The sequence below is a fragment of the Mya arenaria genome, chromosome 3 (genome assembly GCF_026914265.1).
Source record: "Mya arenaria isolate MELC-2E11 chromosome 3, ASM2691426v1".
NCBI lineage: Eukaryota > Metazoa > Mollusca > Bivalvia > Myida > Myidae > Mya > Mya arenaria.
Genome location: NC_069124.1, coordinates 13,479,096 through 13,505,329, shown reverse-complemented (window position 1 = coordinate 13,505,329; position 26,234 = coordinate 13,479,096). Strand labels below are relative to the sequence as shown.

The following is a 26,234-nucleotide window of genomic DNA, read 5'->3' as shown; positions in this document are numbered from 1 at the left end:
TAGCGACAGCCTTGGGCATCCTTGATCACCAAATGCGTAAAATTGTCATTCTGTTATTCTCGGTCACTGTTATTATGTCTACCATGTTCTGTTTTAAGAGCATGGATTGAGCATCGAAAGTTTGATGAGATTCGCTTATATGTATATATGGAACAGACTCAGATAAATATGTTTCTGAGGTAATTGCCGATTTAAAACGTTTATAGCACAACGCCTCTGTTGAGGAACTATTATCGGAAATTATGTTTTGGTAAGCTTAGTCTCTGAGGCGATTTGTAAAAGTTTATAGAAAGGCCTCGGTATGGTCGACTCATCTGCAATCCATACCTAACTAAAATCAGTCGTGAAAAAGAAGTCGTTTGACGCTTGAAGCCAATCTCCATCTACCATGCTCGTCAATGAACGTAATAGTTCGTAGCACTGCGTATCTATATATATGTCGGGGCATATTTAATTGTTTAAGCCAGCATTTATATTGGGGAACACGCCCAGTTTGTCTTATTGAAAAGAAGTTGCAACATTTTGATTTTAGCAACCAAGTCTCTTACAAAACATAAACTGGAACTGTTCAGTTTACTCACAGAATTCGTAGCCCCATATCTCCAATGAATATGTCAGGCATTTTTTAATAGCATCGAAAAGATTAAAAGTTTCATGGTTGCTTAGAAAAATGCTTTTCTTTTTTTAAATCTTGTTGACTGCTTTCGTTACTTGCAGTAAGAGGATGTCAATAGTTTTGGTCCCTGGTAGCTCAGGCATGAAATATGAGCCTAAATACTTTAAGGTAGAAACAATTTCTATTCTTTAATAAAACCACATTTCATATTGGCCGTTGCGTTACCACGCCTGACTGAATTCGGTTTGTTTTTCACATACGTATTATTTTCCGCTAAATGTATTGATGTCCTTTGTCCACCGTGCTTACTCATTATTTTAATGAATATATTGCTAATGTAAAATGTAAGTGCTGGTGTCTGAGTTTGATGTTGATATTTATGCCCTTAAAATACTTTGATGCTATAAAAATATCTGTTGACGCAAGAAAATAATCCACTGTACTTTGACTTTAATGTCAGCTGTACATGTGATATGTCCTTGTAGGTTCCTGAGTATCCCTGCAGAATATATTTCATATCGGTTAATAGAGTTTGATCTGATTAACGTTTTGTAATCGTTTTTGTTCAAACAAACACTGAGCATTTTCGGTAAAAGTGTCGTCGAGCGATAGGAACGGATTGGACTTACAGTTCCACACAGCTTATCAGAAACATCAATTGGTTTAAAAGTGAAACCGACAGTACACAATCAAAACTTTGCACTTTTTATTATTCATTAATCAATATAACGCCGAATGGCATACATAAGGCCAACATATAAAAGGATAAACAAGTTTAGATTTATTTTTATTTTTTCGAAATGTTTGATGGTTAACTTTTATACTGGTTAAGGTTGGATCTTTAATATAAACAAGCAAGTTAACTTTGAGACATACCATGTTTGAGTTGACTTTCGTTTGACCTGTGTAAGCTTAACCAGTTATTTTATCAAGCAAGGGAACTGAAGACTATCTGGAGAATTGGAATTAATCAAATGGGGCTCAGTTGGTTCGTGCGAGGAAAATATAATACACTGTTGACTATTACAACAAAAACTGGTATTTCAGGTTGTTTTTTAGATACGGCCATGCCGATTTCTTGTCTTCCTGTTCATAATTACGTCTTTTGACCAGTGAAAGTTATGAACTAGTGTTTATATTATTTTACTATGGGTGTTTTATAAATACAGGTTTTGTACATGCCCGTGTACATTGAACCGATAAGGATAATAATTGGAAAATTCGCTTTGGATAACTCAGACTCAAGTAAGCGAATAATGAGACTATTGTATCGTACCTTCTAATGTATCTCGAGGTCGACTATGTTATAGCAAACCTGCTAGTACTTTTTTAACATTTTTTCTCGGTCATATGAACAAATAATATCAGTGACAATGACTAAATATGTATTTCTCAAATATAATGCATAAAGGCTAATTTCTGCATGGCTTTAACCTTATCTTTTGCCTCTAAAGAAATGAAGAATGTGTTTTAACAATGATTAGTATAGGATTCGCTTAAGAAGTATCCCAAAGATACACCTACATTTTCAGTTATAAAGTTGAACCTTTCTTCTAGGTATTATAAATTCGCTTTACAAACAATAATGAAGTTACTTAAAGCTCACATTAGAAAAAAAAGACTAACAACACATTCATATCATATAAAGCCAAATCGGTGAGAGGAGAGTGACTACCGAAATGGCATTTAACAGTAAAATGATCACCATAGATAGCGTTCCCAAACGAGAATGCACAAAACATTACAAAAGCAACTTATATAAACCAGTATTTCAAATACCAAACAGGCGTAAATCCAGCATGTTGTTGTTTTCTGGAGTTATATGTGTTTACGTGACATTAATCACGCGTTTTAAACCACAATGTCAACCTGATTGTATGATTTGAAGTGATATTTACTAAATTGATGATTTTATTTTGATTAATCATAGGCCATTTAATCGTTTTAGTGAACACACTTTGTAACACTTATCATACGAAAACATTGCATACGAGGTGTTAGTAATTACAACTTAAACTATTTCGTTGCGTGGTGTTAGGTGTTAAGAAATTGTGTCGTTAAAGAATGGAAATTTGACTAAATATTTTCATGCCGAGTAACGTCAAGGGCAATTTAAATGCCCATTTATACTGACAAAGCATTTTCTATTTAAATCATAATCTTGAACAATAACGAAGTCTATACTCTCCAATTGTTGTGGTTGATTAATACAGAAACACAAACACGAGCGCAAAAATATCTTTGTTATAAGTGGATAGAGCAAAACAAGAATTATGATATTTCAGAACCTTCTAGCTTCAACGTCAGCACTTCTTGTTGCACTTGTTCAGTTAGGATCTATGGATGTGATGGGTTCTTCTAAAGGTAAGTTGTTATTGCCAATTATCTCAAACCGGAGTATTAGTTTTAACATGGACAGGCTGGCTTACACCATTACGTAAAATAATATGTATGTGTCCAAGATTCTTAGGTGAACGACAGTCCAGTAAGAAGAACAATTACAAACACCATTAAAATGGTCAAATTACTTTCATAGTAGGGACAGTCCATCAAGAATTATAAAAGCTACATCAGCCTTATGTCCTAAAACCAAGGTGAGTCATGTTATAACCACTGGAACTATAATATACATGTTTGAACCACTTCCACTGTATTCCAAATAAGACCAAGCTTCTTACATTAGGGACAATCCGGATAAAATCACTTTATCCTTAATATACAGATGTCTACAATTCTTAAAACTGAGGCAGTTAAGTAAGAACTACAACAACTATATCATACATGAGGTTAAAGTGTTTAGTACCGGGACAGTCCGGTAAGGACTAGATTTACTATATCATACATGGGTGCAAAATTCAAAGAACGCGGGCAGTTCAGTAAGAATTACAACAACTATATCGTAAATGAGGTCAAAGTCGTTAGTACCGGGACAGTCCGGTAAGGACTACATTTACTTTATCATAATTGGGTCGAAAATTCTGAGAACCGGGGCAGTCCAGTTAGAACAAGAACAACAACTATATCATACATGAGGCCAAAACGTCTAGGACCGGTGTAGTTAGGAACGAACAAGTATATGCCTTTAAGATCAGGGACAATCCGGTTAGAAGGCTTACACCTGTATTATGTCAAATCTTCGTAGATCAGTAGCAATCCGGTTAGAACTACTACCTTTATTCTGTAAATGAGTCCAAATTACTTTGATCAGGAGCAGTCCGGCTAAAACTACTACTACTATATTATGAACAAGTCAAAACATCTTTGAACAGGAACAGTTCGGTTAGAACAACCACAGTTATATTATACATGTAATAACCATTTCAACTAGCAAGTTGTACATGCGTCAAGGTGGTTTTATTTTAAAATTGTGCAGTCCGGTTAAAACCTCTTTTAATGAATCACATATGACTTAAGCGTTACGAAATAAGTGATGGTCCCTGTTGGAACAAATGCAACTGTATTATGAATAATTTAAAGCTACTTAGAGCAGGAACGGTTAAAAGCACAGCAGTTTAAGTATACACAAGTCAAATAATGCTGATTGTGTCTACGGAAAAGCGAACTACGGCGACTTCATCATCGTATATACCTGCCATATAGTACGTGGATTATGTTTGTGGCGGTCAACTAAGACAAAGTTTTTTTTTCTATTGCCTGCTCTATAGACCCTATTTGAAACACAGAAATCGACACCGGAAGCTTCATATAAAACGTGCTATTTAAAGCCTGCGACATGTCGTTGATACAATTTGAACTAACATGATGACTACAAGTAGATAACATGTATCATTGTAAAATGAGTATTATAATGAGCTATACAGTCTTTAGACAAATCAAATCCAGGTAACTATGCAAGGTCCTTTCATGAGCAAGGGCGTTCTTAAGTAAAACAATTAATTGATGACAACATTGAAAAGTTGTGTTGTGTATACGTACTTGAAATTGTTTGCGTGCATATTTGAGTCAAACACTACATTGTTCTTAACATTTTATAGTCTTGCAGCTTTATTTTGTTTATTAGGGGGTTTACGATATAAAAGAAAAATCAATGATTTTTATCCAGCCCCTCAATCTATGATATGATCTGCCTTTGTATATTATGAAACTTTACATCGCATTTTTGTAGCACACTTAAAAACAAGAATTTGGTCTCTAATTGCATTATTTTTACACTGCAGGAATTAAGGTCCTTCCTGTTGATCTGTCACCTTCAATAGTGTATGTGGAGAAAGACGGAATAAAGGGTTTTATCTACCCTGAAGATTGGGATGACAATGACGCCCGAGTCATGTGTAAACAGCTGGGTTATAAATCAGGAGTCGCCCTCGGGCCCTGGGATCTAGGTACGCCGTTAAATAAAGTATAAGTAACCAACGACTATAGCCGTTATTATGATAAGGACAGTCAATTTATGTACGTACGAATATGAACAGACGTTGACAGTTTACTTGTTTAATGCAGTTTTATAAAATTACTTTACAATCCATTGCATGAACAATTACAATGAGTTATCGACACACTCGATCGAATCAAACATAGATTTAACCCAAACATTAACGAATGAAGATATCTTGTGTAATGTGTGTGGCCTTGATGCGTTGTGTAACTTGTTTGTTTGGACATTTTTGTTGTGCTTTTAAACATAAAATTTGTACAATTAAGGCAACTGGACTTGTCTTTGTAACAATTATACGTTTTATAACAGGACATCCATTATACCCTTACTTGATATCAAACGTGCAATGTAATGGAACAGAAGAACACATCGGGAATTGCAAATTCAATGAAACATCCCCTCTGTTTAACCTTTACCGACGCAATCGCATCGCAGCAAGAGTGCATTGTATAAATGAAACAGGTATAGTAATTGCTACATACGTCATTGGAAACATAAGGAAGCCCTACGAGAGTTCTAACTAACTTTAATCACAGCGTTCACCAAATGACGACATTTTAAAAATAGTGTTATACTAGTTGTATCTCGCAGTCATGTTTATATGGTTTAGTGTGTGTTCGGTTTTGATAAATGTGCGGTTAAACAGATCATTGCTTATTCTTTGGGTTATTGGGCTTTTCCCTATATTTTCCGTTGTTTATTTTTAATGAATCATATAACACTAATTTGACCGACATCTTAAATAATGGTGTGATCTGATATGTGCGTTTAAACCCATGCCTCTTTAAATCGTCCGTGGGAGTACACTATTGAATGCAATAGGTAAGAGCAGTCTACAATACCCTGCCAGAGACGTTTTAATGAATCAACATTACTATGACCACTGCATGCAGTATGTTTTCAGTAAAGAAAACGGTACGGTCAAATGTGCATTTGTTTAATTATATAGAATAAACTGGATGTTATTCTGCGTAAGCTAAGGCTACTATTGCATCTCTTTAGTTCGCTTAAATGGAAGTAGATAATCAGGGTCTGAGAAAGTACCCCTTTGCAATTAAAAAGAAATTCCAACAAAATAGGATTTCATGGGTTTTGAATTAATACAAATGTATATGTTTGAATGGTCGCGATATGCTTTTATTTGAAATTATAATAAATTATTAAAAATATATACTAGTATTCATTATTATTTTGAACACACTTCACTATTTTCGTTACAAGTCCGTCTCCAACCCAACGTGACATTTGGCGCGATTCAAGTATGGGACAGGGATAACTATCGCCTTGTGTGTGCGGAAGGCTTTGATGATCTTGCTGCTCAAGCAGTGTGTCGATCCCTTGGATTCACCTACGGGAAAAGCATTTGCTGCTCCGCTTTTGGAAGGATGGATTACAGCATTGTTTATAGCAATATCAATTGTACTGGTATCGAGTCAAGTATACTCGAATGCGATTATGTTAAATACTTTGCCAACTGCACCAGTGAACATTACGCCTCTGTAGCGTGTTCGAATAGTCCTGAAAATGAAGGTTTATTCAATATTTACTTTTTGCTTTCTCCTTACATTGGATGATTAAAAAAAGTTTGTTATTTGCACAATTTTCTTAATTGTTTTTCAGACGCATGTCTTTAGATTCGTTTTAAACAATGCACTCGTGTCTTTTCGTCAAATCAATCATAGAGTTTTAATCACGTTTGTTCGAAGTGCAATCCAATGATATACAGCTTTTTGTGTGAGTTGATATGTACTATACCCAAAATGTATTTGTTTCTACTTGTTTTTCATAAACAAAGAAATTCTCAAAGCATTTTTTACAGAATTTGAATTAAAGATACATCAGTCTGGAAAAGTTACCACTAGACATTTTGATAATTCGGGCTTTATCTGCGCTAATGGTTTTGACGATACAGAAGCGACAGTTATTTGCAAGGAGATGGGATATAAAGGTGGATCTGCGTACTTCCATTCAAGGCATACGAAATATTCAACAGTCCCACTTCTAGGTATATCAAATATTTTACTATATTCAAATCCCGGATGAGGTGAATGGTTTTCCGTTCCAAATATATCTCTGAGCTTGGTAATCAATGATTATATATTGTTTAAATAACACTGTGTTTTGATAATATTAATTTAGAAATAAAAGAGTGTTTAGAGTTAATCTCTCTCGATATTTTTAAATTTTAGATAAAAAAACACATTTGAAATGTTTGTTTCTTTCAATTATATACTAGGAGTTCCATGGTTAGCAAATATTGCCTGCGAGGGAACCGAGAAGTATCTCGGGAAATGTGGAAAAATCAATTGGGGCTCAGTTGGAACTTGCGATGAAAACAGATTACCTGCAGTTTACTGTTACAACAAAACGGGTACCTAAACTTAATTTTCTGCTTTGTGTACTTTTGGATACGGGAATATAAGCTTAGTTTAGGCCATGGCTTCTTAAGCATATGACTGGCTAAGGGTAGTTTATTTTGTTCTTGGCTATGGGTACTTAACTGTATTGTTGGTACGAGTATTTAAGGTTACTTTAGGATACGGGTATTTAATGTCTAGGCAACGGGTATTTAAAAAAATAGGTTAAGCTTACTTAATATTGTTCCAAGCTACGGTATGGTTAGGACCATTGGCTAGGACCATTGTGTATTTAAGCTAAGGTTAGGTTAAGCTTGCGTATTCTTTATCTTATTGTCATGTTTATTATGGTTATTTTACAGTTGCAAACATTTAAACTTCTGACAAATGAAAATCATCTACTTAAATTTTTATTGCATTCCACAGCTACAGTTTTTTGTTTACACGCGACGGTACAAGGGGCCGATGTCTTCTTTCTCATACCAACATGTTAGTTTTACATTTGTAAACATTTTTATCTTTCTGATTAGTAAAAGTCAACAACAAGTATCTACTAGTATTTCATTTTTATTTCACATCATAATAATAACGTCATATCATTTTTAAATACAGGTTTTTCTTTTGCCCTTGTAAATGGAACAGACAAAGATAATGGGCTTGTTGTGTTCACCGTAGATGATAAAGAGGGTGCGATATGCCTACGCGATTCTGTTACAGAAGAACGACAAAAACTTGCAGCCATAGTATGCAAACAACTTGGATATGGAAACGGCGGCCTTCTTTTGAATGGTACTGATGCTGAGAATGAGTTCACTGCAAGGAAATTATTTCCTGGAAAGTCGGATATGTTTATAACCAAGATAAAGTGTAAAGGAAATGAGAGCAGCCTAGCGGAGTGCACCTTTAGGATTTTAGAAGGAAGGTATGATTTCCCTGAGGATTGGATATCGATTACTCTGGACGGTTGTGAAAGCAGTTCTTGTTATAGAACACGATCATACAACCGAGGGTATGCGTTTTTAAACGAACTCTCGTGTTGGGCTGGAAAACGACGTCTCGTTGTGAAATGCTTCCTTTAATATCCAGTATTGTTATCGATTATAATAGAAAACATTCGTATTAGAATTTTTGAGTTGTTTTCATGCATTAATGTATGGTTTGCATTGGACCGTGCGTCACTAAAATGCGACTGGGCACGTAAAAGCATGTCAAGTGTTTGTTATCAACAGGAGTTAAACTATAGTTTAACACAATCTACCATAAGCTCAGTATCTGTACGCATGTAGACTAATTACACAAACGGATTTATATAAGTATATACTGGTTATAAATACAGAATGTCAAATAATACCGTTACAGATAAAGTTAACAATATAGAACACATGATAGTACAAACACCAAAGCAGCCATATGTCATCATTAACAGTAAATGTCAAATAAATACAGTTATATGTAGACAAGAGCAGTACAACATTAATATGACAATTCATTAAACGTTTGAAATTTAACAGGCAGTATAAATAACGATAAAAAAATCAAGAGTTAATAAGTTGTAAATTTCAAATTAATACAGTTCTCAAACTGGCCTATATGACCTTTTATTGGTGTAGTTTGTTAAGTTTGTTAGGATTTTAATTTTGATGTTGTTTATTATACTCAAATAGGATATGTTTTCATAAATATGTAATAGTCTTAAACAGTCAATTTGAATATGAGATGAATAATAAGTAAAAGTCCCATAAAGTTGGACGTATATAATATTCCCAAACCAAGTCCAATCAAAGTAGCATTAAATAATGACAAGAGTTATATGACTTTGTTGCATTGCAGAATGACGGAGTAGTATGATTTATGGATATAAAAGTATGTACAATTGGAAACTAACAGAACAGTAAAACTGTGATGTAAAACCGACAATATTGGCAGATATGAAAATCATATATTTGATAACAGCTAATATGTAATTATATAAACTGATATGTAAAGCAAGCACAAAATAATAATATTAAGCAAAATAGCAATAAACCCGAAATATGTAAGTTTACAACGGAACTAAAACGTATAAAACAATATATACATATAAGCATAAGCAAATCATGTTAATCGTGGAAAGTGTTGACATGGCTGTACATACATGTTTGTTATAATCACAACCAATCATTCGATAATATGAATTGTATGGAAAAAGCAATTGATAGTGGAGACACATAGATAATACCTCCTCATTCTGTGATATGAACTGCAATGGTGAAGACACACAACCAATATCACCTAATCAGATAAATAAATACTAATTCCATGTTAATTGACATGAATGGTGGAAACGCCTAAAAACCATTATCTCCTCATTGGTCTATATAAAAATGCATAGTTAAAGCCATGGTGGAGACCCTTATCAAATATCTCCTCATTGACTGATATGAAATGCATGATAAATGCTATAAATGGTAAAGACTAGTGATGAAACGATTATCGAGTACATTAGATAAATCGTCGCTGACAATGCTATGTCGGCGACAATTGATAGTGGTTATCCAAAATCGATGCCGCTAATGTTACTTCCGGTAACTACGTATTTTGTTTCATTTTGTGGTAAAAGTCAAGTAAATCTCAATTTTCTTTCCGGTAAATTCTCGTTGAGTTCATTTTAACAAAGGGGGTCAATCTTTTACACAAATGCGATGAATGTAAATACTTTTGCTTAAAACTTACAAACTCTCCCTAAATTACAAATTGTTTTAAATTGTTTGTACATTTCATAAAACCTTCTTCAATAACCTGTCTCTATGGTGTGGTGGGTCCGGTTTTATCTGCAAATACCGGGGATTCCGGCTCGATGCATTCTATTTTTGAAACCTTTTTTGGTATCGTTTGTAATTAACTAATTTACCTTTATGTGAATGTTTGATGTAATTAAGATATTTTAATGAAATGTTCAATATAGCAGGTTATTGAATGTTAAGCTGGTTCACAAATATTTAATATGCCTTTACATGGATAAAATGTTAAGATAACTTACTTGATGCGGTGTGCATCATTTTGCAATTGATGTGAAAATATTAAGTATGTGTTGTTGGAAATAATAGCAAAACTTTTCTCCTGTATTTTCGGAGTTGGACGGCAAACATTTCCGTTCTTCAAATATTTCTTGTTTTTACATCGACTGATCTTGACGTTCATTTCAATATGTGAGCACAGCTGGGGTCGATCTAGCCTAGTTTCGTAAGAATCTGGGCTTGAATGACCCTAACCATTTCGCTGGAATATTTTGCACTTTTCCAGCACCTATACGACCGATTACCAGGGTAATCAAATATTTTGAGATCGATGTTCCCCTGACCGTCTGCCATCATTAGCGATTTGAACGCAAAGAAAAACTAAATGAAAGTACTGATAAAACTCAAAGTGGCGGTTACTTCCCTTAGCATTAAGTTACTGCGCTAAATAAAGTTGGAAATTTACTAGTTTCAAGAAAACTTTTTTTTCGATTATTCAATTATGGAACGATGAGGTCGCCGATCGCCGAGTTACGATTGTCTGCCGATATAATCGATTATCGGCGATTATCGGCCCATCACTAGTATTGAGCAATATTCAAAATATTCATGCCTTCCGAAGTCTTTATTAATCAGTCGATATTTTTTGTTTTGAATTTCGGGCAGCCACAAAAGAAAAAATGACCATGTGATTTTCTTAATTTTATATTTTGTATAAACATCTTTGCTTTTATGATATTTATCATTTACAATTTTTGATTTCATAATATTAAACAGGGCTTGTTTAAGGCTCTCAGGCCTTCCCAATTTTAAGGCGTCATGAAGCATTGTATCATGACATTGCGTCCTTTCAATCACGATCATTTACAAATTTGCCAATGAATGGGCAAACAATTTAAGCAGCAAACCATTGAAATTGTGATTAGCAGTCATAAAAACAAGTATTTTTTTCCAAAGGAAATATTTGACCCTTTAATGACATTCGCCTTTTAATACAATATTGTTTTTTTTTCACAATGTTGGAAACATGTCATATATCAGTCGAAAAAGAGACATCTATTGGGAATATCCAGAATATGGAAACAAGGAGTTACAACTTCATGAAATCATGAAAACATCTAGGTGTAATCTCTTTCAATAGGTAAAAAATGGTTGCGAGTTAATAAAATTGGTGGGAAATAACAATTTGGCACTGGTAACCACTGCTTCATGGTCATAATATCCTGTCGAAACGGTGGCGGTACATTTTTCTTAATCTTCACCTCTTATCGCTCATTATCATCGAACTAACTTTTAAGAATCTGTACAAATGAAATAATCTATTACGTGTAAAGCTGTATAGTCGGAACTTTATCTGGTTCATATTTACTACCGGTAGTGACTGCAGACATGTCTTGCTCTTCAGTGACTAATGTAGTCGCTGGTCCTACTGTAGACACTACTGGCGCAACTCTGGGCTGTGACATGGTAGCGACAGACGTCTGTACCATTGCTTGTGAAGTATGTCTCTCCAAATAACTGGATAGTTGTGAAAAATGGTGCAGTAAAACATGATTGTTAAACATAAGGTTACTTTGAAAATTGTGTTAGAATTGCTGTAGAAATTAAAGCAAAACTATCACATTTTGAAAACATCAATCCACTACATTCATGCAACCAGTCTGAAGTTGAGAAATTCAGTTCTACTCTAGCCATTTATGAATAGCATTATCATAGTTCTCACATTGAATTATTTCTCCGGTTGAAGGTTGTATAATTAAATGTCTTGACATGATATTTTAAGTACTAAACAAACTTCATTTGTATAAAATTCCAAGTTTTCATCAAAATGGAACTTCATGTATCGAGATATCGATTGTTTTGAAATGACCCTTCGTTTCGTAAACTCGGGAAACTGACCTGTCAATAAGCGTTTTAGCCAACACGCTTACATGTTGGACACATTGCAGAAATGTTCTCGAAAACGCTTAAAGTTTCAAGGGAAACATGGATATGCTAATACACACTAGGTAGGTGGGCATATGATAGGCTATGTTTAAAATTGAAGAAACTATTATTATTATATGTATTACCTTGAATTTCGGCTCGAGTCGAGCGTTTTGGTGACGCCGTATTGCACTGAAACCAACCATTTGGTCACGTGGATTCCCCGCCGTGAATATTTTGGTTTTTGAAATTTATCAAGCATAACTATGTTCTTCAATACTACGCTATTTGTCATCGTGTATTGAAATTAAGAACATTAGACACATGTAGGCACATGTAGGCAAGAAACCACCAATTAATTTTCCTTTAGATTTTTAAGTCATTTAACCAATTTGCATGTGAAATAACACTGATTTCTAATGATTCACGACTCTCAACACAATATACGGAAAGTAAATTCCAAGTCTGTACTATACATTAAACAACGTTATAAAAAATGTTAGGTTTTTATTAAATAAGGGATAAAAATTTGAAAATAATTATTTTGCATTCGATGAAGTTACCACATCCCTTATACAAGCAATGCGCTGAAAATGTAAATAAAAAAACGTACATCAAGTAGATCCAACATGTTATGTTTTAAATTACTTAGCTTCAAAATCTATAAAGATTGTAGCCGGTCACTGGTCTGAGATGGAAAAAAACACGCTTTATTTCAATGGCGTGTGTTCAAAAAGAAAATAAGCATGCTGCATTGAGTTGCAAACAAAATACAATCTTAATGATGTAGCAAAATAAACCATATTATTAAATTTCAAGAAAAGATTTTTTTTAAACAAACCTATGAGTATGCTCTACTTGTAAGATTTTCAAAAACTTAGATGGTGTGGCTTTGAATATGGGACACTACATTCAATAAAATATTTGTCTAAATTTCAACCAAGAAACATTAAAATGGGTTCTTTAATTTAAATTGAGTTATAATGTACAGCTATTCTTTTATCGAAGTGAACGAAATATATTGAAAAAATCCTAATATATATTTTTACGTTACCGTGTAACCAGCGTTACCCGGACAATTCTGACAGATCCACACATACCAAGTAAAAATACAAAGATACCTTTTCCGAATGTGCTTGTGTAATTCCATTCAATCATAACAATTGGAATCTTTAGAATTCGTTCATGTTCAAAATTATAATTCATTAGTATTACTGTGCATTAGAACGGCCATTGAAGTGGCTTTTATTTAAAATTTAAGTCAAATTTCCATTCTTAATCGACACAATTTATTAACACTTGAAACCACGCAACGAAATATTTCAGCTTTACATACAAACAACTCGTATGCTACGTTTTCGTATGATCATTGTAACAAAATGTTTTTACTAAAACGATTTAAAGGCGTATAATTATTCAAAATAACGCTTCATCATTATATCAAATACAAGCATATAATTCTGTTGACAATGTGGTTTGAAACGCATAATTGATGTCACGTAAACACAGCCTACTGCAGAAGAAGCAAAACGTTTCATTGCTGGATCTACGCGTGTATTGGTATTAGAAATACTTGTTCACATCAGATGCTTTTGTAGAGTTCTGTGCATTTTCTCTTGGGAACGCTATCTGATGATGATTTTTTCTTAAGTTATTACTCTTTGTTCGTAAAGTTTATAGAAAGATTCAACGGTATAACTTTAAAACTTAAGATTAAAGCGAATATTTTGGCACATACTGAAACGGGTCCGATACATAGCATTTAGACACATTTACTTAACTTCGGTACCTAACAATCCTTGATAAACTTACCTAGATTTTAATATAGTATACATGTATTATGCACTGTGTTGTTTGTAGAGTTTTGTGTTGTTGTTCCATGTTTCTGGTGTTTTTTTGTGTTCTATGTCTTTGGCGTTTACCTTGTGCCATTAAATGGAATTTATGTTTCAACGTTTTGCTACTGAGCTTGTTTCAGTAGTTTTATTATATCAATATTGAAGAAGTTTTCAGCATTTGAATATTTCTTTTGCTTGTGTGTATATAAGGTAAATTATCCATAATACTTGACTTGAAGAAAGCTGTTCGTTATACCTATCAGCTATTTAGGATACAAGATTTGTTCAACAGCCATAAGTCAACATTTAATCTATTTGTTCCGTTCGTGAATTTTCTTATATTTACAAATGAACTCATCAAAGCCGATTCAAAGTGTATCATAAAGTTAACTTTATCTTCAATAAGGTCCTGGTCCTAGTTTCTCGGAATTTCTAAAGTTCTTACTTAGCTAAGTATTATACTTAAGAAATGTGTATATTGTTAATATAATGGAAAGAATGATGATATCACATAAACACATATTACTGCAGAAAGAATAACATGCTGGATCTACGTCTATTTGGTATTTGAAATACGTGTTCATATAAGTTGCTTTGGAAATGTTCTTGCATATTCGTTTGGAAATGGTATCTGAATGGTGATCATTGTATTGTTGAAACTTAAATGCCGTTTGGTAAATCGCGCTCCTATCACCGTTTTGGCTTTTAATATGATATGAATGTGTTGTTAGTGTTTGTTTATAAAGTGAGCTTTATTATTGTTTGTAAAGTAAATTCATAATACCTAGAAGAAAGGTTTAACTTTATGTATTCAGATTTAGGCGTATCTTAAACGGGTCCTTTACATGGCATATACACACATTTACTTAACAGAGTTGTGAGCTTTTCAATGTTTCTTTGCTTGTTTGTATCTAAGTTACCTAGTAAGGATATAAGAGGTGTTCAAGAGCCGTAATTCAATATTCAATCCATATGATCCATTTGTGAATTCTGATATTAACAAGTGAACTCGTCAAATTTGAACTATTTAAGTTGTTAAAGGTTGTTTCTGAGCTGAAACCTCTGTTAAAAACATTTGTATAGTGTGAATATAACGGAAATAACATCTGGATCTTTCATATATCAATATATGTTGTTGTTTTATTATTATTTAAACCATATAATGTGCGCTCACTTATTTTATAATGTCATGTTATATGCATAAACTGCCGAGCACACTAAACAAATATGATATTTTATTCAATAACATCAATACAAAATATGGCCGTCTGCTACTTAAACGTAAGCTGCTGCACATAATTTCACCGAGCTGTACTGCCATCAGCGGAGATTAGTAATGCAAAACACATGCGAAATCACGTTCAAATTATACAGTGTAGCGTGTGTGGAGATTAAGCTTGATTCTTATCATCCTGTGGTTTCGAGTTGTTGATTTTTTCGATGTAAATGTGCAAAGTTCATAATAATTGGTGATACGTGATTGTTAATGGAAGCTTTAGCTGTTTAACAATGGCTGAAGAAATATCGGCTCCTCGAATTGTGTTCAAGCAAATGGTTCATAAGGGAATTCCTTTGTTTGAATGTGAAATTGACCGAATTGAAGCCATGGACACATTTGACGATGACATCTGGCTTTGTGGATACCCTAGATCCGGTGAGTTCTACTGAGGTTCAATGTGTTGGATAATTACTTAAATATTAAGGATTGACTTAAACTTAAGCAAAGGTAAATAAATACCTGTACTGACATAATATAGTATTATTGGGTCGGCTTTATCTGCTGCTAGAATACTCCATAAATCATCACGGTTTTTCAACAAAAATGAATAAAGATAAAGATATAAAAATAAAATAAAGCGCGGAAAATAGATTAATTATCTCCACTTATATTCCTTTAATATTAATTCTGAAATTACGTGTATAGACAGGAGCTCAAATTATCATTCTGGTAACATATTTATAGAATGCCTTCATAAAATCCATGCATCTATTTTGTGTCATATTGATTGTTTTAATATGCTAACCATGATCAACTGCCAAACTAAACCATGTTTTGAAACCAGGAAATACCTTGACACAGGAAATGACATACCTTATACAGACACTCGATTTTGGCCGTGCAAACTCCGTTTACCTCGAGGACAGAGTGCCTTGGATTGATGCCAAAGATGACCGCTTACAGAAAGTAAAAGGTGAGGGTTTATAAGAAATAAATAGTCATTATTTATAATAATTTAGAGAAAGGATCAAATATGTTTTAAAATTAATACACAATTTTAAATAATCTAGCAAAAAGAATGAATAATGAAATGAAAACTACAGTGAGAAGGCGGTAGTTAGAAATTAAAAAAAACCTTGGTAAGTTCAAGATGGTACTACCATATTACAGTTATTTGCTTTGAGTAGTCTAGCATATTATAGAGGGCATTTGTTGATTTCAGTGTCAGATCGTATTTTATAACATAACTTACGGCGCAAGAGTGATACAACCCCATGCAATAATGTTCATATATAACTAGTGTAATAACTATGCAAATTAAGTAACCGTTCCACAGAATGTATTCATACGCGCAGTAAAAAAAATGTAAACACACATTAGAAACTATGTTTCAAAAGAAATCATGTCGTGTCAACAAACTCAATACCACGATGAAACGAATGGCGAAAAAAAACTGGGCTTAATCCAAACAAACACCTCCATGATCACAGCGCCAGAAAAATTCTCGTCCTAAATTAAATGACAGCAATGTTCCTGCGAACCAGATTATGCAAACATCGGTACACAAGAACATTGCATCTATAAACAACTATAATCTCATAAATCCAAAATGACACAAGGAAATGTCCAGCATCCTGTACTCCAATGAAAATACCCCGGCTACTTCCTTGCAAAATGCCCATTCTAGGCAGTTCGCCAGCAAGGCTCAAGGGCATCCACTGTCACTGATTTCACATAGAATACCACTTTTTCTTGTGGATTTTACAACATTTATGGTGCTCCAAATCACGGATATAATGTCCTTGAGCACATCCATCAAAAAGACAAAAATCCATGCAGTAATCGACCATCTACAAAACGATTTCGGACTATTAAAAGCGACTTGCTGACCTATGTTCTTTTTAAACTTCAACCGCCAAATAACATGTACACACTTGCGTGATTACTAATGACGTCACGCAGTTATGACATTAATATTGCTCTTATTATTGATTCGCTTGATTTAAATATGTATTTTTGTTTTTATAAAGTGAAACCTTTGAAAATCGGTTGATAAATGAGACATGATTTATGTCTTTTATTGTTAATTAAAAGTTTTGATATCGGGCTATTTTCTTTCCTGTGGATGAACACAATTTAAAAACTTCGCACTATGACAAGAGAAGTGTATTAAAGAGACTTTGACCTACATTTCAACGTTAAATGAGTTAGGTTATAAATAATATCTCAAATTCGTGTTTATTTTGTATCAAATTTATATAAGTTTTATTGGTATTTAAAAAAAGAAATCACCCTTTTCTGTATTTTGAACGCCGCTACCCGTGAGACGCCCATCATGCAAAGTTTTGACAGCTGATGACTTAGCTGTCAATTCTTTTTCCGGCCCATTGAGAAATTGTCCTCAGAAATTTTGTATAGTTTGACATTTACTCTTGGTTAAGTGTAACATTTTATGAATATTCATCTGTGAAATTGTATTATGCATCTTTGTTTCTTTTAACAGTTAATACACGAAAGTATTTTTAAATTAAATAGGGCATGACGTCATGAACAAAATAACAAAGCTCGCCATTAACTGAACAAAAATTTGGAAAGGTCGATAGCAATAAACATTGGATTAAAACAGTTTTACAGTTGTATGAGTTTGTTTTATGATACTTTGGTAGACAGTCACAACACATTGTCAGAGATCAAACTGATTCGCTTGAAGACGGGTCGTTTTCCGGATAAAGAGTGAAGAACAAGCTTGGTTGTTGACATATGTTTTGGCGGGCTGGGGTAAAGAAAAATTGTTGTTTGTCGAGTAAATTTTCCGGGAAGTACTAAAAAGCCATACAGATATAAAAATATATTTGATTAATTGTATAACATCGAATATATACATTCAAGCAACTCTTGTTTTATTTTGTTTTGTACGAACGCAAATGAACAAACACTTAGCTTCAAATTCAAAACAACAACATTCTTTGAATAAACGATAAGTTATGGGGTTTTCTTTCAAAAATATCTTTATCTAAACACATTTCTTTAAATATCTGATAATTACTTTTGGCAATATGAACTGGTTCAAAATTGATTAGTTTAGTCTGGATTAAGGGGAAAGCTTTCCCTTATTTTTGAAGGTAGCACTTAAAGTTGATATCTTCATTATTTAGTTTGCAGCGCAAAAAAGTAAACGCTTTCCAATATTTGGATATTCTATATTTTATTTCATTGCGATACTTGTTTTCCAGGTGTTGATGCCATTGAAGAACAGATCAGACCAAGATTTGTAAAATGTCATCTTCCATACGATTTCCTGCCAAGTCAGTTGAAAGATGGCAAGGGAAGGGTATGAGAACAATTAGTTGATTAGTATTGTCTCTACTGGCTGATCTACTCACTATGAATATATGCATATACTTATAAATGTACGACACTATTAGTATTAATTCACATAAATAGTCATATGAACCATATAACAACTTATAATTACATGAACATTTTCGCATTTTCAGATTATATACGTATCTCGAAACGCCAAGGACGTATTTCAGTCCTACTACCGGATTATGCTGTGGGATGACCAACTTGACACTTCTAAAGAAACCTTAAACACATTCTTTGAAAACTTCGTGAAAGGCAAAGGTCAATTTAGCTTTAGAATAGTCTACACAAAAATTAACCTGAATATCATTTCTAACATTTAAAGCATTTTTACAATTTATCTTGTCCAACATAATTATGTAATATGAGCTGCCTTGTATCTGTATTGTTACTGCATGTCATATAATATGTTTGGCATATAATCCTTGTGCCAAGAAACAATTACAACATGCTATGGGCTGTCGTTACCGCCGTACTGGCGTTTGGTCCTTGTGCCACAAACAGGACCACCAAACGGTTTTGGCAGTCGTTACAGGCATTTACTGGTGTTTGAATCTAATGCAAGAAACAATATTACTGGCATTTGATCCCTGTGCAAAAAACAAGATTACAACAGCCGTTTGGATGGTGTTACTATTGCATTACTGGCGTTTGCTCTTAATAGCCGAATTAAAATCGCCACTTTTGGCTGGCGTAACAAGAGTTTTACTTGTGTTTTATTCGTGTCAGAAATGAGATTACCACAGGCGTTTGGGTAGCGTACACGTCGTTTTACTGACTTTTGCTCGTTTTGCCAGAAAAAAAATCGCTACAGGATTTGATCTGGCATTTGGTCCTCAAGACGGATAAAAGGTCACGACAGGCTTTTCGCTGACGTTTGATCCTTGTACTAGATACATGATAACAACAGACATTCAACAGACATTTCTATGGATTTTGTCTCTTGTTCCACATGAATCCAGCAGGCGTTCGGTTGGCGTTTCATACAGATGCGGGAAACAAGATTGCACAAGGCTTTTTCTACTGGATTTGTCCGTGTGGTCCATAACATTACTCCCAAATAATATGCGAATTATAGATAATTCTTTTATTTTTTTTATATTGCATTATAATGTTTTCGTTCCAGTTGCAAAATTGATTGAAAATAGTATACTGCAATTACTCGCTTCAGACCTATACGGATTATGGACCGACCATATCATTGGCTACTGGAAAAAACGCGATGACGAAAATGTGCTCTTTCTCAAATTTGAAGACATTGTTAAGGTAATAACATTCCTTATGCAAGCCTGACTATTATTTTTAGTTCTTGGCACAGACGGCAATGCACACTATGTATTATAAAGTCTATAGTATTAATTTTGTTTTCGCATACTACTTAGTTATAATGATAATTAAGATATTGAATTTACTAGTGAATACACCTTATTGAGGGGACCAAAAACACTTTGTTATAGGTTCAAATAACGACGTTTGAATTGATGTTCATTTTGAAAACTGGAACCTGTTAAGTATTCCTTTTTAAAATGGATATTTTAAAGGAATTTTTAAGTGATGTCAGACAGTTTTAGATATATTTATTGTCATGCATTCCTTTTTTTAACTAGTATATGTATATAGCTTTCAGAATACAAAATGTAGCTACAATTTAAACATCTTTACAACAACAGGATATGCCGACGGTCATTCGAACAATAGCAACATTTCTGGGACGAACGTTAGTGGAAGATGACGTCACAAAAATATGCAAACATTGCCACGTGAACAATATGAGGGACAATCCGATGGTAAACTTTTCCTACAAGGCAAAGAATATGTCGATTCGCCAAGAAGTGGGAGCATTTATAAATAAAGGTAAATAATTCAAATTAGTATGTACTCTGTTATTTTCAAATCTTTGTTTGTGACGTCATATTTATTTGACGACGCACAACTAATATTGTTCGTGCGTTTATCTTTGTAAGGTTAATTTAAGTGTTGGGTTTGTCGGATGGCCATATGACCTTATCTCTGTATGTACTTAATAGTATCACAGTGTAGTTTTTAGTCAATTAAGTTCTATTCCAGACGTATTATCTTGAATGGCAAAATGGACACGCTTACTTTATATGTAATTCTTATAGTAATATCGGATTCTTGGATAATGTTTTAACTAAACCTGTTAATCAGGTATCTTAAATTTGTCAATAAAATGAGGATACAGCTGTGTCTCGTCTTAAACCAAAATCGATGAAGCATTGAAAACACCAAACAGACTACTATTATTTTGTTCTGAAACTAAAAACAATATTTCAATAGTGTAGAGCAAATATTTTGATCACGGTATTTTGCCTAACATAATATTAATTGTTGTGTCGTTTTAATAGGAGAACCTGGTGTTTGGCGAAATGTTTTAACTCCGCAGATGAGTGAACAGATAGACGACATGATGAAACCACTGGATGGAACAGGACTTAAGTATGAATTTTCATAAAACAATGGAAACGATAGGACAAATTCAGATATATGACATGATGAAACCTCTAGATGGAACGGGATTCTTGTTTGAAAGACAAAATATAATGAAAATACAGACAATTTCTGATAGAAGTCACGATGAAACCTCTTGATGGAACGGTACTCGAGTTTGAATTGTCAAAAATACAATGAACAATCAGGAACAAATTCAGAACATGATATGATGAAACCCTTGGATGGAACTGGACTCGAATTTTAATTGTCATATGAAAAAATGGAAACTACAGCGACCAGCTCAGTAACATGCCTACTGTTTTAAATCACAATGTTCATGGCCTGATATACAGTAAAGGGTCGCACTTATATAATACGGTTTTAGTGATAAAGTAAGAGTGATACATCTTTTATTAGCATCCGTAATATCGTTTACTAGTATTCAAACGTGCAGTTTTATTTATTCATATTAAATCCATATCATATTGTTGTTTATGTTTCCATTTGTACATGCAATGGCTTTGTGTTCACTAAAATGCTCAGTTATGGGCCTTGATAACAATTAAACATAAAACTTAAATATTCCCGGTTGGTTAATGTCGCAAGGTTGAACTTATTTGGTCGTGTTTCGGAATCGAGGTCTAATTGTTACGAGCTTGATTCTGAATCCTTGGGTCACAGGTTCGATTTCCCTCTTATTGAAAAAAAATATTGAAAAATATACTAATTGTCGTCTTAGAGGAATTTGCAACGCGTTTCGTGTGACAATGCTACACACTAGTGCACGTTGAATACGAGGATAGCTCTAACTATGGTTACATCCTGGCTGTGCCCCACATCCTAATAATATTAATGCTCCCACTCGAAACAACACACTTGGATAGCTTACTTACTCATAATACACAAATGTATAAACATCGTAGTTGGTCATATTTGCTCAAGCAGCCGGAAAATGAATTTAAAAAACAACAACATACAATTGAAATGATAATTATTTAAAGTAGCATTTTAAACATTGTCGATATGAAATACCGATGAGTCTGGAAATTTGCAAAGATGTCGTAATTAGGTAGCATTCCTACACACTCGTATATAGCTTTGGTCGCATGAATTCAATTAAAATGACAGCGCTAGTTATTGACCTTACGACATAATTTGATTGACAGGTCCTATCAGCCATTCAGAATACAGCGCTGATAAACAGTGTTGTTATCCGCCATTTTGTCCATCAAACTGACCAGAGTCCGTCATATACATGCATTGGCATTTCCTCGCCTTTTAAGCTTACCTTAGCCGTAGGCTGAGGGTGAGCTTTTATGATCAATGATTGTCCGTCGTCTGTCGTCCTTCCACACTTAGTTGGTTAACACTCTAGGGGTCCAATTTTTGCCTCAATTGTCACGAAACTTGGTCGGGATGTTTATCCCAGTAATAACTCGGACGAGTTCGAATATGGGTCATTTGGGGTCAAAAATTAGGTCACAGCGCCGAAATATGGAAAAACCTTGTTAACACTCTAGAGGTAACATTTTCAGCCCAAATATCCTGGAAATTTGTCCGAAAGTTGTTTTGATGATTTCCAGCTCAAGTTCGAATATGGGTCATCTGGGGTCAAAAACTAGATCACAGCGCCCAAATATAGAAAAAACCTTGTTAACACTCTAGAGGTAACATTTTCAGCCCAAATATCCTGGAAATTTGTCAGAAAGGTTGTTTTTATGATTTCTAGCTCAAGTTCGAATATGGGTCATCTTGGGTCAAAAACTAGGTCACAGAGCCCAAATATTGAAATACCTTTTAAACACTCTCGAGACAAGATTTTCAGCCCAAATATCCTGGAAATTTGTCGGTAAGGTTGTTTTGAAGATTTCTTACTCAAGTTCGAATACGGGTCATCTTTGGTCAAAAACTAGGTCACAGCGCCCAAATAAGGAAATACCTTGTTAACACTCTCGAGGTAATATTTTCAGCCCAAATATTCTGGAAATTTGTTAGAAAGGTTGTTTGGAAGATTTCTAACTCAAGTTCGAATAGGGTCATCTGGGGCCAAAAACTAGGTCACAGAGCCCAAATATTGAACTACCTTGTTAACACTCTCGAGGTAACATTTTCAGCCCAAATATCTTGGAAATTTGTCAGATAGGTTGTTTTGATGATTTCTAGCTCAAGTTAGAATATAGGTCATCTGGGGTAAAAAACTAGGTCACAGAGCCCATCTATGGAAATACCGTGTTAACACTATCTAGGTAACAGTTTCATACACCAGAGAAGCCAAATCTCTGTTATTGCCCTTTAATTATCAACAAGTCTATAGCACAAAGTTTTACTGAGTTGAGCGATATAGGGTCATCTTGGCCCTCTTGTTAAGTATTATGGTAAAAAGGTGTTGTTTTTACATTTGTTCTCCGGATACAAGGCAGCCAGAACGGCGTGTTATTCCGTTTTCGAAACCAGCGAGTCATTCAGAAAAATGCAAATGCTGGATCAGACTATGTGGAAGACCTCACCAACAGTTGAACATGGGAATTTTAAAAGATCGTTCAAAGGCGAAACATCTATTCGTCTGTACAAAAGTATGTTTCTGAACAAAACTACTTATTTACTTATAAGGGGTGCAAATCAATCCGCTTTAAATTGATTTAATACTGAAGTTATCCGTCCGTGACCTAAATTAGTGTTACAATTTTTAAACTTTAAACATCGTACATTTATGCTTTCGCTTGTGTTGTCAAATCGGCATTAATGGCCATTTAATATCAGGTTCAACATGGACACGATTAATTTCATTCAAGATAGAGGTATTTTAGTTGATACCGTTATATATGCTTATAAACTAAACTTCTTTCAAATTAAATTAGGAAATATGGTACAACTAAATTTTTGTCCCAACCAGGGAATGCCTCCGAATCTCATCTACTCGCATGGTTACTATGTCAATGGCTATTGCTGCTGTCATTTCGACCAGTTTTATAGATTTCTTATTTTCATATCAGCACTTTGTCGACGGGAAACCCAATCAAGAAATCCCTGACCCTCAAGCAGCTACTGTACTGTATTAAACTAGCTTACACCGGGACCGGCTCACATCAGCAAGACCTCCTCAAAAAATCAGATTAATATTTGAGCCACCAAAAAAAACAAGAAAAAAACGGCCTGAATCTTTAAGGTTTTATTTGCTGTATAAATCAATTTATTTCACTGTACATTTTAATCAATTATTGAGTTCACTTGATTTTGCCAATCATGTGCTATAAAGATTTACTGTACAGTAGACTCTTATTATGAATAATGAACAAGTCAAACATGTACATAATTTCAATGTTATTCTTATATATGGTGCCAATTACGTAAATCTATATCCTTTAATGATAGTTCATCCCATTCTTAAAGTTGCACTCTCACAGATTTCTGTTTTGACACGTTTTAGTTTGAGAATGAGCTTATTTTGGCATTCTTTAAATAAAGTCCTTATATATAAACCACAAAGCAAATCTCTTTGAGCCAAAATATGATAAATGCAATCGGATCTTTTGTAAGTTGTCAAAGCGATCAATCTGTGAAAGTACCGATTATTTGTAAAACTTGCCATCACCGGTTTTCTCTTGCGGTTGACATTGCCTGGACTGACAAATATCATGTGGGGGCCCTTCCTGGTCTTATTCTAGGTTCCCTGTGGCAGTAGGCTTGTTGAAAACAATAACAACGGGACTTCCTTATATACATCAATCAGAATACTTTAATGGTGGCAGCGGTAAACAGCAGGTGACCCTCCGTCAGTCTTAACAGGTTAATGGGGGAGGGTAGTGTGTGTGGGTTAGAACCAGCTGCCCGGTCAGCTTAGTTGGTTAGAGCGCCGTACTAGTATTCTGGTGGTCGTGAGTTTAAGCCCCACACCGGGGGCACTTTTCCTCCCAAGTTTACTTTAACAGGCAAGGAGTGTGAACATGTTCCACAATTTCTGTAAGAACAAGAATCAAAGCATGTGAATGTTTAAGCAATGCAAAAGTTACAGATTGGTATCACTCACAATTGTCACTTGTCAACTATTACACTATTATTTATAAGGGTGAGTGTTCAGTCGCTGAGAACTGAAACTTGTTATGCATTAACTTAATAAACCATATCTGCTCATACTATAAAATATAAGGTTATATAGCTGGCATGTTACTGTCATTTTATGTCACTTCCGGGTTCCCCATTCGGGTCATTCATGATTTACTCATATTGTGTGATGATTTTGTCTTTGTTTCAACAATTCTGTAAGAATGACCGGTGTTATTAAAAGTTAAATTTACCCTTGTTTGCATTTACAGTATGCGTCACACACACGCTTTTCCTTTGTATCGATGTCAATGTTGACAATATGGCGGCTATCTGATGTCTCGGACTTGGATAGATTTCACCCCGTAATTGTTAGATATCGTCGTCCTCTAAAGATATATCGAGCTTTCCGATGTAGCAGCCAGTTACAAATTTCTTTGCCTACTTTTTTTTCGCAGTGAAATGTCACATTTATGATAATTTGGCCCAAAACCGTCAGGAATATCGGTAAGCGAAACGACGCGAGACTGCAATGCTTCCTTGTTTGTTTGACGGACATATACAGAGTTCGCTCCCTTGACATCAGAGGGCGTGGCTTAGTAGCCGCTGTCGTATTGTCAATGTCCAGAACGAAGTTTGGTATTAAAGATTATGTCTATGCACATTGGAGACTTTTGACACCGACGAGACTGGCAGTCCTCCTATTACGACACAGGTGCAATTTTCCAGGACTCATGCGTTCTTAAGGGCTCAAGTGGCTTAATAATAAATAAGTATTTCAAATAAGAAGTTTACCTTGTGGTTTGTTGATGAGGGATTGCTATAAAGGTTGACATAACGTCATAACGATATTTGATGGTGCAGTGTGTACAACGTTTATTTATACATAAATTTTATAAGTCTTATTATCAATGCTTGAAAAAGTCGATCAAAAATTCAAGTTTCGATCTAACAGTAAAATTGAGTTGTGATTTTGTTGATTAATTCAAAAATACCAATCATTTGCCCAGTAATATTAAGAACACAAC

At 34.3% G+C, this 26,234-nt stretch overlaps 2 protein-coding genes across 3 annotated transcripts; both read left to right on the top strand.

The window, feature by feature from the left end:
* Positions 1–2,548: 2,548 nt before the first annotated feature.
* LOC128226759 (neurotrypsin-like) lies at positions 2,549–8,494 on the top strand. Of its 2 annotated transcripts, none has more exons than XM_052936795.1 (7): positions 2,549–2,980; positions 4,795–4,959; positions 5,322–5,474; positions 6,234–6,542; positions 6,832–7,017; positions 7,249–7,383; positions 7,796–7,878. In XM_052936795.1, exons 1-7 carry the CDS (start codon positions 2,890–2,892, stop codon positions 7,861–7,863), a joined length of 1,107 nt encoding a protein of 368 aa, XP_052792755.1. In that variant the 5' UTR covers positions 2,549–2,889; the 3' UTR covers positions 7,864–7,878. The 2 variants fall into 2 exon arrangements, with proteins under 2 accessions (XP_052792755.1, XP_052792754.1); XM_052936794.1 differs by lacking the exon at positions 7,796–7,878 and adding an exon at positions 7,982–8,494 and having other exon boundaries at positions 2,550–2,980.
* A 6,861-nt stretch (positions 8,495–15,355) lies between these two features.
* LOC128228225 (sulfotransferase 1C2A-like) lies at positions 15,356–21,655 on the top strand. Its single transcript, XM_052939394.1, has 7 exons — positions 15,356–15,783; positions 16,193–16,321; positions 18,582–18,679; positions 18,846–18,975; positions 19,886–19,980; positions 20,385–20,568; positions 21,081–21,655. The coding sequence occupies exons 1-7, from the start codon at positions 15,639–15,641 to the stop codon at positions 21,185–21,187; spliced, it is 888 nt and encodes a 295-aa protein (XP_052795354.1). The 5' UTR covers positions 15,356–15,638; the 3' UTR covers positions 21,188–21,655.
* Positions 21,656–26,234: the final 4,579 nt, after the last annotated feature.

What these genes read in the sequence shown, in the direction of transcription:
- LOC128226759 (XM_052936794.1), top strand. Translation starts at nt 2,890, where the DNA reads ATGATATTTCAGAACCTTCTAGCTTCAACGTCAGCACTTCTTGTTGCA. An exon ending in GCATTGTATAAATGAAACAG is followed by an intron (nt 5,475 to 6,233) that starts GTATAGTAATTG and finishes TTTCGTTACAAG; the next exon opens with TCCGTCTCCAACCCAACGTG. An exon ending in TTCAACAGTCCCACTTCTAG is followed by an intron (nt 7,018 to 7,248) that starts GTATATCAAATA and finishes ATTATATACTAG; the next exon opens with GAGTTCCATGGTTAGCAAAT.
- LOC128228225 (XM_052939394.1), top strand. Translation starts at nt 15,639, where the DNA reads ATGGCTGAAGAAATATCGGCTCCTCGAATTGTGTTCAAGCAAATGGTT. An exon ending in TGAAAGATGGCAAGGGAAGG is followed by an intron (nt 18,680 to 18,845) that starts GTATGAGAACAA and finishes TCGCATTTTCAG; the next exon opens with ATTATATACGTATCTCGAAA. An exon ending in AAACTTCGTGAAAGGCAAAG is followed by an intron (nt 18,976 to 19,885) that starts GTCAATTTAGCT and finishes TACTCGCTTCAG; the next exon opens with ACCTATACGGATTATGGACC.